Source organism: Lampris incognitus, chromosome 5, assembly GCF_029633865.1.
Source record: "Lampris incognitus isolate fLamInc1 chromosome 5, fLamInc1.hap2, whole genome shotgun sequence".
Lineage (NCBI taxonomy): Eukaryota > Metazoa > Chordata > Actinopteri > Lampriformes > Lampridae > Lampris > Lampris incognitus.
This window is the reverse complement of record NC_079215.1, coordinates 45133942-45147864: the sequence shown is the minus strand read 5'-3', so window position 1 is coordinate 45147864 and position 13923 is coordinate 45133942. Positions and strand designations below refer to the sequence as shown.

The following is a 13923-nucleotide window of genomic DNA, read 5'->3' as shown; positions in this document are numbered from 1 at the left end:
CAGCACAGCCAATGGAAACACTGGAATAGAGCAGCAGCAGCAGCCTCTCCTAGGTCCTAGTGCCCGGCTTTCTAGATACATTGTGAATTTGGAGACGCAATGGCACAATTCAATCGATTTTAATGAACAGTGAATGAAAAAAAAATATTGATGATTTAAACTAATAATGTACATTAATTTGGGGGGGGCAGAGAAAATTTTAGGTTAGTTTAGCGATGCCGCTGTCCAGAAGAACGAACGCCAGCCAAGATGACTGTTGGAACTGCCGGCCCGCAAGGGCTAGCAGTTAGCTTAGCCTGCACCGCTTCTGCGTCCTGTCAGACTGCTGCCCACGGCCGTGGTCCTTGGGCCCACAGCATGCAGCAGACCAAGCTCCATCAGCTGATCCAATGCTAGCTCTCCAACTAGACACCTTCGACACACCTCCCCGCACTCCACACAACGACACGAAAAACACAGTCAAGGCTAGGTGTGGCCGCCGCCAGACCGCCCTCGCTGTTATCGGTGTAGTCTGGGGGGGGGGGGTTCTCCATTCATTTGGTCTCCAGGGGTATACAGTATATAGTATACACTGAGGAAGAGGAGGACAGAAAAGAACAGCACAGACCACCTGAATCTTTTGAACGTGCTCTGTAGTACTTAAGCTTTCCTGAAGCAGGATATGACCAGTTAATGTCACAGGGTTTGCACACATGTACGTGCGTGTGCGCACGCACACACACACACACACACACTTGCAGTACACAATGTGTCTTTCCATGTTTAAGTGGTGCTGAAGATGTCAGCTTGTGGGTGTTTGCACGGTGATGTTCTGCTCCATAAAGGACACGCACCTGTGTGTTCTCTGCTGAGGGAGACTTCAGCAAATGTTTTAAACAGCTTCATCACCTCCAGTATTGGGACAACAGGCAACACAGTGGAACAGACATCAGGTCACATAAAAGAGGAGGTGGTAGAGGAGAGGAGCTCTGGAGAAACAGCAGAGACCCACACGCACGCGCACACACACACATACACACACACACACACACACACCCATAGAGAGAGAGAGGCAAACAATGTAGATGCCGCTTAAGCTTTCAAAAAAAGAATGACTGGTGCTATAGTGCTGTTGGTGAAGCAGTATAAAACACACTCTGAGGAAATCCCAACAGTGCATTAGGCACTGCACATGTATTTGCACTCACATGTACACACGTGTGCACACATACACGCTCTCAAACCCACACAGTATCTTGATGAATAAATCCACTCTAAAATGAGACCTCTTATCACAAGATAGGACCATAGAGACTGTGATTTATTTAGCACAGTTAGGTGTTAGTATGTATGTGTGTGTGTGTGTGTGTGTGTGTGTGTGTGTGTGTGTGTGTGTGTGTGTGTGTGTGTGTGTGTGTGTGTGTGTGTGTGTGTGTGTGTGTGTGTGTGTATTTTTCTTCTCTCATGGGTCGTGGCAGATATCACCCAATAAGTAAAACAGGACAGGGCAATGTGCCGGACAGAGGGATAGGAGGTGTTTTTTTTTTTTTGCTTCTGTTTCCTTCTGTTCCACTCAGCAGGGTGCTTGCTGCTCTACTTTTGCTATGCAGACTCACCACACCTTCCACTATGATGAAGTGCCATGCCCTAAATGAGCAAAGCCAATGATGTATGCATATATCTTATATGGCCAATATTAGTTTGTTACAAACGTGCGTGCGCGTGCTTGAGTTTTCTTTATGTCCTTTGCGGTTTGCCCAGCATCGCTTTAAGAGTCACGCACACCGGTGTCTGCGGGCTGAGGACCGGCTCCGTGCGTCTCCGTGAAGGGGGGAGGGGGGGGGTAAAACATTTGATTCTGTTTGCCTGCTCATACCACGCGGGGTAGAGGAGCCACAGTGGTATCGCGGTGGTATCACTCTTCTCCATCGCCGCTCTTTCTCTCTCTCTCTCTCTCTCTTTCAATCTGACTTTTTTTCCCATCTGTCGCTCTCTCTCTCTTTTCATGCGTGCGTTCGGGTCAGCGAGTGTGCCTCGGTCGGCGTGCATGCGTTTTTCACACAGATGCGGCAACAAAAAGAAAAAGAAAGAATAAGAAGTCAGTTTTCCCTGCCACATAATCACTAATTAAACAAGGCTAGAATGAATGTTTCGCTGAACAAAGGCTCGGCTTTGATCTCCAGTTGGTGTTCATTAACACAACAATGCTCGGCGGAAATAAAAATACATGCTCATTTGCTCCTTCTCACTTACCCTTCTGTAAACACATTTCCATCAAAGGCCCCGCTGACAACTGCGCAGGAAGGAGGGGGGGGGGGGGAAGGGAAGAGCCCAGAGCCAAAACTGAGCGCGGGAGGAACTGCAGATTGTGGATTTGAGACCGAGTTTGAATCCATCCCAGTAGGGAGAACGCTCGTACTAAAGGTAAGAAGAACCGTCTCCGCACCACAGGGAGATCACTTTGGTTGTAATGCGACTAAAATGATGAAAGAAAAATAGACGTGAACAAAACATAGATAAAGAATAATTAACTCTGATATCTGTTGCAAAACCTCCTCCTCACCTCCGTGTGATACTCAAGGGTGGGTGTAGTTGGCGGGGGGGGGGGGGTGGGTCTCTTTGTGCATCTGAGATCATGAATCAAAATAAAGGTTTACATTTGTGCCGGCGACAACGCACACGCGTCCTGCGGCACGCATGCGAGAGAGATGAGCCGACATTTGGGTTTTATGCAGTCACAAACCTGCTGTCAGCCCTGAAACCGTGGCCATGCACGCGCGCGCGCGCACGCACACCGTTCACATGGTTGCCACATGCACCACTCTGTTGTCGAATGCGTTTGGAGGTTTTCTCCCTGCGCGATTCCCCAGGCGGCGGACCCCTGTCTCACCTGCCATTTCTCAGTCTGACAGCCGAGAGCTAGACAGTGGAACGGGGGTGGGGGTGCAGCGTGATGGTGGCAGGGGTGGGAGTTCAAAGAAGGTCTAGAAGGGGAAAAAAAACAAGATGGGGAGAGTGGCAGATGTGAAAAGAGGCAAAAGTGGTGGCTATGTTACTATAATACTCCCCCACCTCCCTCCCCTTCTCCTTTTCTTTCTTCAAGGACCAGGTGTTCTCTCTCTGATGGAAGTGCAAAAAAAACTAAAATAAAAGTACCATTGTGTTTCACCTAACAACTTTGCACCTGCAGATGTACTGGGTGGTGTGTGTGTGTGTGGGGGGGGGGGGGTTACTTGGGTGGACAAGGCCCAAGATAAGTGTAGTCTCTGGGGGTTACTGCCTCAGCTATTACATCGCCCTATATCAGACCTCCGTGCCCTTGCCAGCACCTTTCCTGACACATGGTATTGAAATGGATGCCAGCTTTTGAGTCAGCAACTCATGCGTTTCCTTTATTTCTCACCCCATCGTTTTGTTTTGTGTTTTTTTTTTTTTTTTTGCCTGGGCAGGTATTCTCCTCTCAGCTGTAGCATTTTTATTTTATTTTATTTTTTTGCTTTTTTTGTGACAGCTGAAGAAAAAGGTTGGCACTTTTGTGTTGTCTATTGCCTTCAAGCAAATAGCCACACCTTTGTCTCGTCAATGCGATGGGTGGTCTGGAGGAAATCTCATCAAAAAAGTTTGAGATAATGAGGCGTCAGATATCTTGAGGCGACCATTGGATTGGCTGGGAGCTTGAAAACGCACCCCTCCAGAAACGGCACCTCTGGTAGTTTTCCTCTTCAGGTAGAAACAAGTTTCCTTCTTTGTCTTAGCTATACTAACATTAATAATGGATACTGCAGACCTCCATCAGCTTGACAAGACAGAGGTCTGTAAAAATACCATGGCATAATGGATTTTTTTTAATTTTTTTTTTTAGCATTTTCAAGTACCAAAAGCCCCCCAACAAGCAAAATACTCTGCTGGAGCAGATATTTAAAATAGATTTCTTGAAACAAGATAAAATCACTTGTTTTCCTGAAAGGCCAGAAATGTTGAAGCAGAGATATTCTATCTAGTGTGAAGCACAACTTTAGTTTACCTGTGCAAGTACGAGACAAAACCACTTACAGCAGTTATCCACAAAAAAAAAACCTTATTGTATCTCTAGAAATCAGCTGGGAGATCTTGCTCTGCTGCGTCATGTGGGCCCAGGGACCGCAGCCCCGACCGGAGCTGCCCCCGAGGAGGTAACAGCAGGGGAGGTATGACGGAATATGGAAGCGGGGCAGGCTAAGCTAACTGCTGGCCCATGCAGACCGGCAGTTCCGATAACACCATGGGTGGTCTGGCAGCGGCCTTGCCTAGCGTTGACTGTGTTTTGGTGTTGTCGTGTAGAGTGCGGGGAGGTGTGTCAAAGGTGTCTGGCAGGGAGAGCTAGTGTTGGATCAGCTGGGGGAGCATGGAGTACTGCGTCTGGTGGGCCCAGGAACTGCGGCCCTGACCGGAGCTGGGCCCGAGGAGGCGGTCTGACAGGATGCAGAAGTGGGGCAGGCTAAGCTAACTGCTAGCCCATGCAGACTGGCAGTTCTGACAGTTATCCTCTCTGGACAGTGGAATTTTCTGGACTGTGTTGCACTTAATGGACTGTGTTGTTAATTGTTTGTGGATTGTTTGGGTTTTTTTTCTTAGTGCTCTGTTTTTGTATGTTTTTGGTGGTGTCGTTTCTGGGATTTTTGGATGTGTTTTTTTTTTTTTTTTTGCCTTTTGTGTTGCACTGCTGTGGGCTGGGTGAAACGGAACTTTGTTTCTTTTGTGTACACAAGTACATGAAAGAAATAATACATTGTTGCTGATTCCTGAAGTCTGTGACGGACTGGCGGCCTGTCCAGGGCGTTTCCCCGCCTTCCACCCAATGACTGCTGAGATAGGTTCCAGCACCCCGCGACCCTGATTAGGATAAGCGGCTTGGAAAATGGATGGATGGATGATTCGTGAAATGTAATTTTCAAGATAAAATAGCTAAGTTGGATAACTCAAAACAAATATAATGACGGATAATCTTACACAGTTCTTGATGAGTAAAATCGTCATGAAACAGGATAATTCTGTGTAATAATAATGTCAGTGTTGTTCAGATATACCATTTTTGCAGTGTTCATTACAATTATCATATGGTCGGCTTGTAAGTTGATAACTAAATGTCACTGTATTTCTTGATCTAGAATAATTTTGGTGTATTCTTTTAGTGTAGGGTTCAGTAAAAGCAACCCCACTTACAATGGAGCATTGTTAGCGTTATTTAGCTAGAGACTAAATCAGCAGCGGTGGTATTAATGTCGACATGCTGTGCTTTGCTGCCCTCAGTGAGCTTATTTATTGTTCTTTTGTAGCGGTTGCCCTGTGGTTGACGGTTTTTGTTCAGTCTGTCTGTGTTAGCCCGGTGCTGAGGGCTGTGGTCTGTCTTCTGCAGGGTCGTTCCTCCCCTGAGGTCCCAACGTGAGTCAGAGGCCTGATTCCGTCACCGTGGGTTACCAACTCGCTACTTCCTGTCCAGAGACACGCGTGAGAGAGAACTGGCGCTTTGAGCAGAGTGTTTCAGGCACTTCTTTCTCGCTTTTCCTTTGTGTGTGTGCGTGTGTGTGTGCGCGTGTGTGTGTCTGTGCGCATGTGTGTGCATGTGCGTGCATGTATTTGTGCACATTGTGTGTGTGTGTGTGTGTGTGAGTGTGCATGTGTGTGTGCATGTGTGCATGCAAGCATTTGTGTGTGTGTGTGTGTGTGTGTGTGTGTGTGTGTGTGTGTGTGTGTGTGTGTGTGTGTGTGTGTGTGTGCGTGCGTGTTGTTCAGTAAGTCATTTCAGTTGTGATGGTTGAAGCCGAAATTGTTTTGATATTGTGTCCCGGAATGAAAGAGGTGGAAATGGTGATGTATTCTATTTTTGCATGCATAATAGCCCTTTTGCATGCATTATGAAAATAAATGTGATACGCTACATTTCTCTTGAAATCTTAATTATCTTTGTGCCAAACAATGTCTCCAGGTAGGACAAAAATCATTCAACTGCACTGGATAAAACTCTTGTTTTCTCTTGGGAAAATCAACACATTATAACCATTGTAAATGTTCTCGTCCACTGGGAAATGGATAAAAAAGATTTAAAATCATTGGGACAAAATGGTGCTCGGTGTGTAAAATGACAAAAGAAGACTACAATGAGTCGCCCACTGTGCTAATGCTCTCTTATATGCAAGGCTGATTATTTAATCTGTAGGAGCTAGACGAGCGCCGTCAGACTTGGTTGGAGATAACGGTGGAGTATGGTATGGAGGTCACAGTGACGGCCATATTAGGAAATTAAACAGTACCTTCCTCCTTTTTCTGACCTGGGATCAGATAAGATTAGGGCAGACGAATGCAATTTAGGCCTACACAGCTTTCTGGTGCAGCTTTGCATGCCTGCTGGAGGAATCATCAAGACTCCAGGAGTTGCTGTTCAGCCATGCTGGGTTAAAGTCTCTCCAGCAAATAAGGTGCTTTAAACATGTCATACGGGTACTCCAAGAACAAAACCACAGACAACATCATTAACAGTTGATGGAAAAACTGAGTTTATTTTTCTTTCTACCCTGTTTACATTTAGCTGAATGAATTTTATTTAATTGGTAATGTTTAATTAAGAATTAATTTGAATCCACTTACTTTCAATAGATTCATTAAAGGCATTTGTTTAATTAAAACTGTTTAATCTTTAGACCCAGCACTGCCACTGTTACGTGTTATTTATTTTTACACTTAGCAATGCAGGAGAACCTGAATTAAACTAATCACAGTTTAATGAGCTCACGCCAAACCCCACCGTGGACCTCTTGACAGTCATGACATCATGGGGATAAAGGTCAGAGACGACACAGAGGTGCCTCGTCTGGATGGCAAGCAGGGACAACCTTCCACATCATGTTTCCGTTGACATTACGAACCTGGTCTATTCAACAACCTGGAGCAGAATACATATCCTTTGATAAGAAAACATCCACGGCAAAGACACATGGAGGTCCTATGCAAACAACACCCTGCTGAGGTGAAGTGGAAAAGTGGACAAGGAAGATAGAGAAGAAGATCAGTGGTGATCGCAAGCTTATAGTTAAGCACAAATAAAGTGTGTGTGTGTGTGTGTGTGTGTGTGTGTGTGTGTGTGTGTGTGTGTGTGTGTGTGTGTGTGTGTGTGTGTGTGTGTGTCCGTTTTCACTTTCCACTTCCGGTGTGGGAAGATGGTGAAGCTAAGTTTACGGCGGCCTCCCCCAGTATTGTCCATGCAGTGTCTTTGGGTTTGATTGGACGCAAAGCGCAGTCTACTTGAAGCTGGTGCACTTTGTGATGGCCTTGGTGCCCTCAGCCACGATGTGCTTAGCCAGCTCACGAGGGAGCAGTAGGCAGACAGCAGTCTGGAACTCCCTGGAGGTGATGGTGGAGCGTTTGTTTTAATGTACCAGACAAGAAGCCTCACCAGTGAGGCACTCACAGATGTCGTTGATGGAGGAATTCATGATTCCCATGGCATTGGAGGAGATGCTGTGTCGGGGTGGACCTGCTTCAAGACCTTGTACACGTAGATGGCATAGCTCTGCTTCCTGGACTTTATGCGCTTCCTGCTGCCTTTTCCCATGGTCTTGGTCACGGCTTTCTTGGAGCCCTTGGGCGCGGCCTTGGCTGGATAAGGCATTGTGATTGCAATACGGTTGAGGACAATGGACTGTACCAGTACTGTCCACGCAGTGTCTTTGTCCATGTCAGCGTATAAGTTTGTGTCTTCATTTGATGGCTGGAAGAGTTGGTGCTGGATTGGCTGGGAGAGCTTGGTCTGCTGCATCCTGTGGGCCCAGGGACCACAGCCCTGACCGGAGCTGTGCCCAAAGAGGAAACACCGAGGGCAGTCTGACAGGGTGTGGAAGCAGGGCAGGCTAAGCTAATTGTTAGCCTATGCAAACCGGCAGTTCCGATAACCCCGAGGGCAGTCTGATAGCGGCCTCACCTAGCGTTGACTGCGTTTTTGGTGTCGTCGTGTGGAGTGTGGGGCAGTGTGTTGAGGTTGACCGCCTGGGAGAGCTGGTGTTGGACCGGCTGGGGGAGCCTGGTCTGCTGCGTCTGGTGGGCCCAAGGACCACGGCCCTGCCCAGAGCTGTGCCCAAAGAGGAAACACAGAGGACGGTCTGACGAGACGCGGAAGCGGGGCAGGCTAAGCTAACTGCTAGCCCATGCAGACCGGCAGTTCCGGCAGTCATCCTGGCTGGCGTTCATGCTCTTGTACAGTGATTTTTTTTTGTTGCTTAGTTTGGATATATGTGTCCTAGTTTGGATATATGTGTTCTTGTAGTTTTTGGATATGTGTTTTTGTCTTTGTGTTGCACTGCTGTGGGCTGGGGAAAACAATATTTCGTTTTATTTCATGTACACAAGTACATTAAGTGATATGACAAATAAAGTGTTCCTGATTCCTGTGTGTGTGTGTGGGGGGGGGGGGGTATCCAGTCAGCTGTTGGCTAAAGTGGTCAAGAGGATCAGGGCAGAGATGATAGGGTTGAAAGGAGCATGGAAAGCACACGCTGTAATAGCTGTCTGCGCTTGTCTGATGAGGTGGCAGGAGGAAAGGAGGCCAACACTGACTGCGTCTCTGCTGCATGTGTGTGTGTGTGTGTGTGTGTGTGTGTGTGTGTGTGTGTGTGTGTGTGTGTGTGTGTGTGTGTGCGCACGACGTGAGTGTTTTTTGATGGGGTGGCCAAAGACAAGAGAGCAAAGGATACGTAGCTGTGTGTGTGTGTGTTTGTGTGTATGTGTGTGTGTGTGAGAGAGAGAGGGAGAGAGAGAGAGAGATGAGGTGACCGCGGTGAAAGGTGATCGGGCCTGGCAGAGAAAACCGGGGTGGATGGGGGTCTCATAAGTCTATTTAGCCTGAGTAATGAAGTGAGTCTGCCCTGGAAGGAGATGAGAGACAGCCACAGAGGCTGAGACAGACAGTTAAGTCACCTCGCTCGACCTAAGATGGAGACTGGAAAGAAGACGGACAAGATTGTTCAGTATTAATGACTTTCATTCTCTCCGTGTGCTATCGAGGCGCTGCGAAGGACGAGCGGATCAGGTCCGCTCAGTCACCGAGCACATGTCACACTTTGCTCCCATGTTGTCTCATCAAGATGTTGTAGTCCCAATCACCATGCTCATTTGGTTTTGTTTGTTCCTTATTTTCATTTTCTATCCTTCTGTCTATCGTCATCTGTTTCTCTTTTTATTTTTCATTCTGACTCTGTCTTATACTCGTGCACGTTGCACACACACGCACACACATACCCAGACACACATGCAGACAGGACTATTTGTTTTCTGCGGCCCCGGGGGCCATCCACATGGTCCGTACCACTACATCAGAGTCACATGCTGCACCCACATATGTGTCCCGGAGCATTTGAGAACTATCTTGTGACAGGCAAAACCACATTGCGTCCCTGTTTTTATGCTTTTAGAAAGAGACCATTGTTAACCCCCCCCCCATACCCCCCCAACTGCCCCCATAACCTCCGACCTATGAGCAATGTTACATTCAGACTCGAGCCTTGCAGCCTGTCATGCGTCTGTGGACTTTCGTCAGGGGTCATGAGAGGTAAACTGCAGTTAAGGGCGAGGTTTGGGGCGCGGTGCCAGTAATTTTCAAGTAAATGAAAATACCATCGGAGTGACTGGAATCGGGATAGCTTATTATTATCTTTGTGTTTGCTATTGTGGTCAAGGAGTCCAAGGAAACTGGAGCAACGCTGCTGTTTATTTTTTCTCCCCCATTTTAGTCACATCCAGCCAGGGTATTTAAGTATTTAAATGTTACAATGTCATATATATATATAAGGTGCCCCTTACATGTAAGCCCCCTTTGGTGCCCCTTTCCTATTGGGATTGTTTTCAGGAAGTTGTGGCAGGTTCTTTAAGGAGCTATTACTTTTGCAAGATTATTTCAGACTGTGTTTAGATGAATGGCCCAGCCGAGCATTTGCAAGTTGCTATGCAAAGGCTGCACGTAGCATCTTTCAAGGGACCACCGCCAAATAACCTTTAAGAGAGAAACCAAGTTCACGTTGTCTGATCTGTTCTAAATCCCTCCTGGGGCACGGTAAGAAACAACACATCATCAAACTTAAATGACAGTTTATTTATCACCACTTGACCTGTGTGTGTGTGTGTGTGTGTGTGTGTGTGTGTGTGTGTGTGTGTGTGTGTGTGTGTGTGTGTGCGTGCGTGCGTGCGTGCGTACGTGTGTGTGTGTGTGTGAGAGAGAGAGATTGTGTGTGTGTGTGTGTGTGTGTGTGTGTGTGTCTGTGTGTGAGAGAGAGAGATCATGTGCTTATGTGTGCTTGCACATTATTACCATGGGTTTGTCTGCATGTGGGTATGATTGTACCTTTGATATCTAGCGTGATCTTGATAGTCCACCTTCCTGTACATGAACACATATTCTGCTATTAACATACACAACAGGCCGAGACATCTGAATTAGTGTCTTCTCTACACACAAGAAGGTCCAGCATCGGAAAATTGTTAAAAAATAGCAATCAAAATAAGAACAACAACTTAATCCTCGGGTGGCGAAAGAGCAGTTTGCTTTTCCGTTTCTCAAAGCAACGCTACCACTGATCTCTACTCAGTACAAGTCTTGAATTTAAAGCACTTGATATTGTCGGATTTAATGACATTAAGGTGAAGTAGAACCTAACCAATGGTTACAGAGTCTCAGAAAAAAGTATGTTGTATATATATATATATATATAGATTTATATATTGATTGATATTCATTTATAAGCTTTTCAAAAAGAGCACAGTAAACACTTTGCACACATGATATAAACCACTGAATTTCTCTGATTGTTTATGTATAGGCCAATGGCATCATGGGAACCACGTCTCAGTAAAGGGTCATTTCACTCCTCTACAGTCAGCTCAGGAAGGTCATTGAAGCGGCAGGTAATTTGTTTTCAATTGAGGAACATTCACGTTTTCCCATTTTTTTTTGTGTGTTTTTTTTTTTTACAGACTAAACATGAATAACATGTTGTGTCGAGCGTCCATTGTTTTCTTTCAACGGCCGTCTTCAAATGTCACCTTACTGAAGTGTCTGAAAGGAAAGAGGACTGAACCCAGCCTCGCACCACATGTTCCTCTGTTGATAAATGTAAAGTTGAAATACCTTAGAAACCTGAACACTTTGACCACACAGAAAGAACAACGGAAACAAAAAAAAGAGAATTCATATAAAGACAGTTAAGTCATAAACCAGTGATATTGAATTTATAGTAATGCACATAATTGCTTATTTTCCCCCCTTTTTTCTCTTTTTGTCTTCTCGTACCTGTACAGCATCCGCATCCTGTCCATCACTCCCCCTCCTCAGTCCGCCTTTGCTCACATCGCTCCCGTCTTTCTCATTTTCCTCTAGTCCTCCTGGCACAGTCTCTGTACAGTTGGCTTAAATCGTAACCGAACAAGTAGCTAAAGGGTTCCACGTGATGTTGGCTGAAGTTTGTACAGGAACATTGGTTTTGTTCTCCTTTGTTGTAAACAGGCACACACAGATCGGCTGAGGCTGAGGTGGATCCCACCACCAACTAAACCCCTCACACCAAAAAAAAAAAAAAGATTTTTCAAATAATAATAATATATAATGTCTTGCTTTGTGAGTCCACCGCTCCCTCATCGTTCATTTTAAAACCATCTTGTACTTCCCCCAATTAATCTCCCTCAGTTCCTCCGACCTCTCGGCTGATTATGACAAGTGCGGTCTTTGCTCGGTTGGGTTGTCCTGACCCTGGTCTCAGTCCTGCTGAGAGGGATTGAGCCTCGCGATGGTCCTCAGAAGCAGGAGAGGTCTACAGCTACTCAGTACTTTTGTTTCCCTGTCTCCTTATATACCGAAGCCAAGGTCCTGTTCCAGTTGGCCACCCGAGATAATGAAGTTGGAAACAGGCCGCTGTTCTCCTGGAAGCCGTTGGGGTTTGTTTTATTTTGCCGTCTGCCGCGTCAGTGTGGGTGGACTAATAGTGAAATTCACGCCGTCTCCGACAGGTCCACGCGGAAAGAGCTAGCAAATCCTTTTGCGGGCTGAAAGGAGACAGAACACACTCATTAAAATGAATTACACGTGTCCCTCGAGACTTATCGGTGACACATCTACTTGAAACACGCTCGTATTGAAGGATATGAGCCGCAAAGGACCCTCTCTGAAGTCAGCTGAAGGAAGTGGTAGTTATTTTTACCCTTAAGGCTGGTTTTCAACAGTGTAATGATAAAGCTAATTTTGGACGAGGCTAAACATGTCCATCAACAAAGATAGATGTTGAAAACTTCTGCGTCTTCATGATCACCCAAACACTGCAGATACACGGAGCTGTCAGTTCTTCATTAATTATCTAATCCAGGGGTGGGCAACCTGATCCAGAAAGGGCCGGTGTGGGTGCAGGTCTTTGTTCCAACCAAGCAGTTCCACACCTGATTCTATTAGTCAATCAATAGTCTTTGCTAAGGACCTTGATTTGTAGACTCAGGTGTGTAACTGCTTGGTTGGACCAAAGACCTGCACCCACACCAGCCTTCCCTGGATCATGGTGCCCATCCCCGATCGCTCATGAAACATTCAGAAGGCCTTTATCCAGGCCCCTACGATGGACACAGCGTTCATTAAGACAACAGTCACATGTCTATATTCAAAAACAGAACATCAAGCTGCTTTAGCCATGGACACCCGCTTCTCATATTGTCCCGAAATATGAGATTCATATCGAAAGTGTCAAGCCAGCAGGAAGGGGCTCAGTTCATGTCAACACTGGGAGAAGGAAGAAGTATTAAATTAAAGATAAATAATGAAAAAAGATATACTTGGGATTAACTGGATTTGGGGTGCCTTTACTCTAACCCCGTGAAGCAGAGATGATGAGTGTGGACACGCAGACAGCCTTTTTGTCAGGGTGAAGCAGATTGCACGAGCTGAAGTTTTAATACCAATTCTGCCTCACACAGAACTTGCACCGCATGCAATAATCTGTGTGCTTGGCTCTGTTGGGATAGTTACAAACAGAAATCAGGTCAACATGCTCAGTTTACCTGAGGGAAAAGCCCACAGGCAGCCCGCAGCATCATGGAGGATGGTGGTTAAGATGGTGGTGACTTGACTGAAAATGACGTAACAGCTGAATGTGTGTGGGGTGTATGTGTTTGCAGTTCTTCGAGCCGGTGGGGTTAGTAATGAAATGTGGGAAGTCGTAGTAAGGCCCGTTTCTCAAGAGACCAGCTGGATTTTAGCACCTTCTAACTCCTACAGCCGTCCTCATCCCTCTCTCTCTCTCTCTCTCGCTCTCGCTCTCTCTCTCTCTCTCTCTCTCTCTCTCTCTCTCTCTCTCTCTCTCTCTCTCTCTCTCTCTCCTCTCTCTCTCTCTCTCTCTCTCTCTCTCTCTCTCTCTCTCTCTCTCTCACCATCTGACCTTTGCTAGAGCATCTCAACCCGCTCTCCACATCAGAAATTGAAAGTTGAAAATCTCGGCTGGAATTTGCATTATTTTTGTTATTTTTTTTAGCTTTTTTCCTCTTTCCAGGGCTGTGAATTCAGAAACATTTAAAAAGTTAATAAACTTCAAATTGTGTTCCCCATAATAAAGCATCACTTTTTTCTTTTTCTTTTTTTTTTTCTTTTTTTAGTTGAGGTCTCTTTATATTTGTCCTGTTATGTCAGGTGCAGAAACCATTTGGGCTTAGATCCTGATGAAAAGATGGTTTACCTTGAGCGCTCTCTACCTTTAAAGGTATTCAGTGCAGAAGTCATCGTGCTGAGCAGTACTGTTTGTGACTCTTGAACAAACAAAACAGAGATGTACAACCGGTGATGATCTATCTGTTTGCCTTTTAATGGAGTTATGGCATAGTTTGAAATGACAGATAATGCTAAAATGTAAAATGTCAAAACAGTAATGTTATGACTGAGAGTGACAAATG

At 45.9% G+C, this 13923-nt stretch overlaps 1 protein-coding gene across 1 annotated transcript in view; it reads right to left on the bottom strand.

The window, feature by feature from the left end:
• Nucleotides 1-11985: 11985 nt before the first annotated feature.
• LOC130113012 (protocadherin-10-like) overlaps nucleotides 11986-13923 on the bottom strand; it is a 16239-nt gene continuing 14301 nt past the window's right edge. The window contains 1 exon segment of the mRNA XM_056280530.1: nucleotides 11986-12039. Coding sequence (XP_056136505.1) covers nucleotides 11986-12039 — 54 coding nt within the window.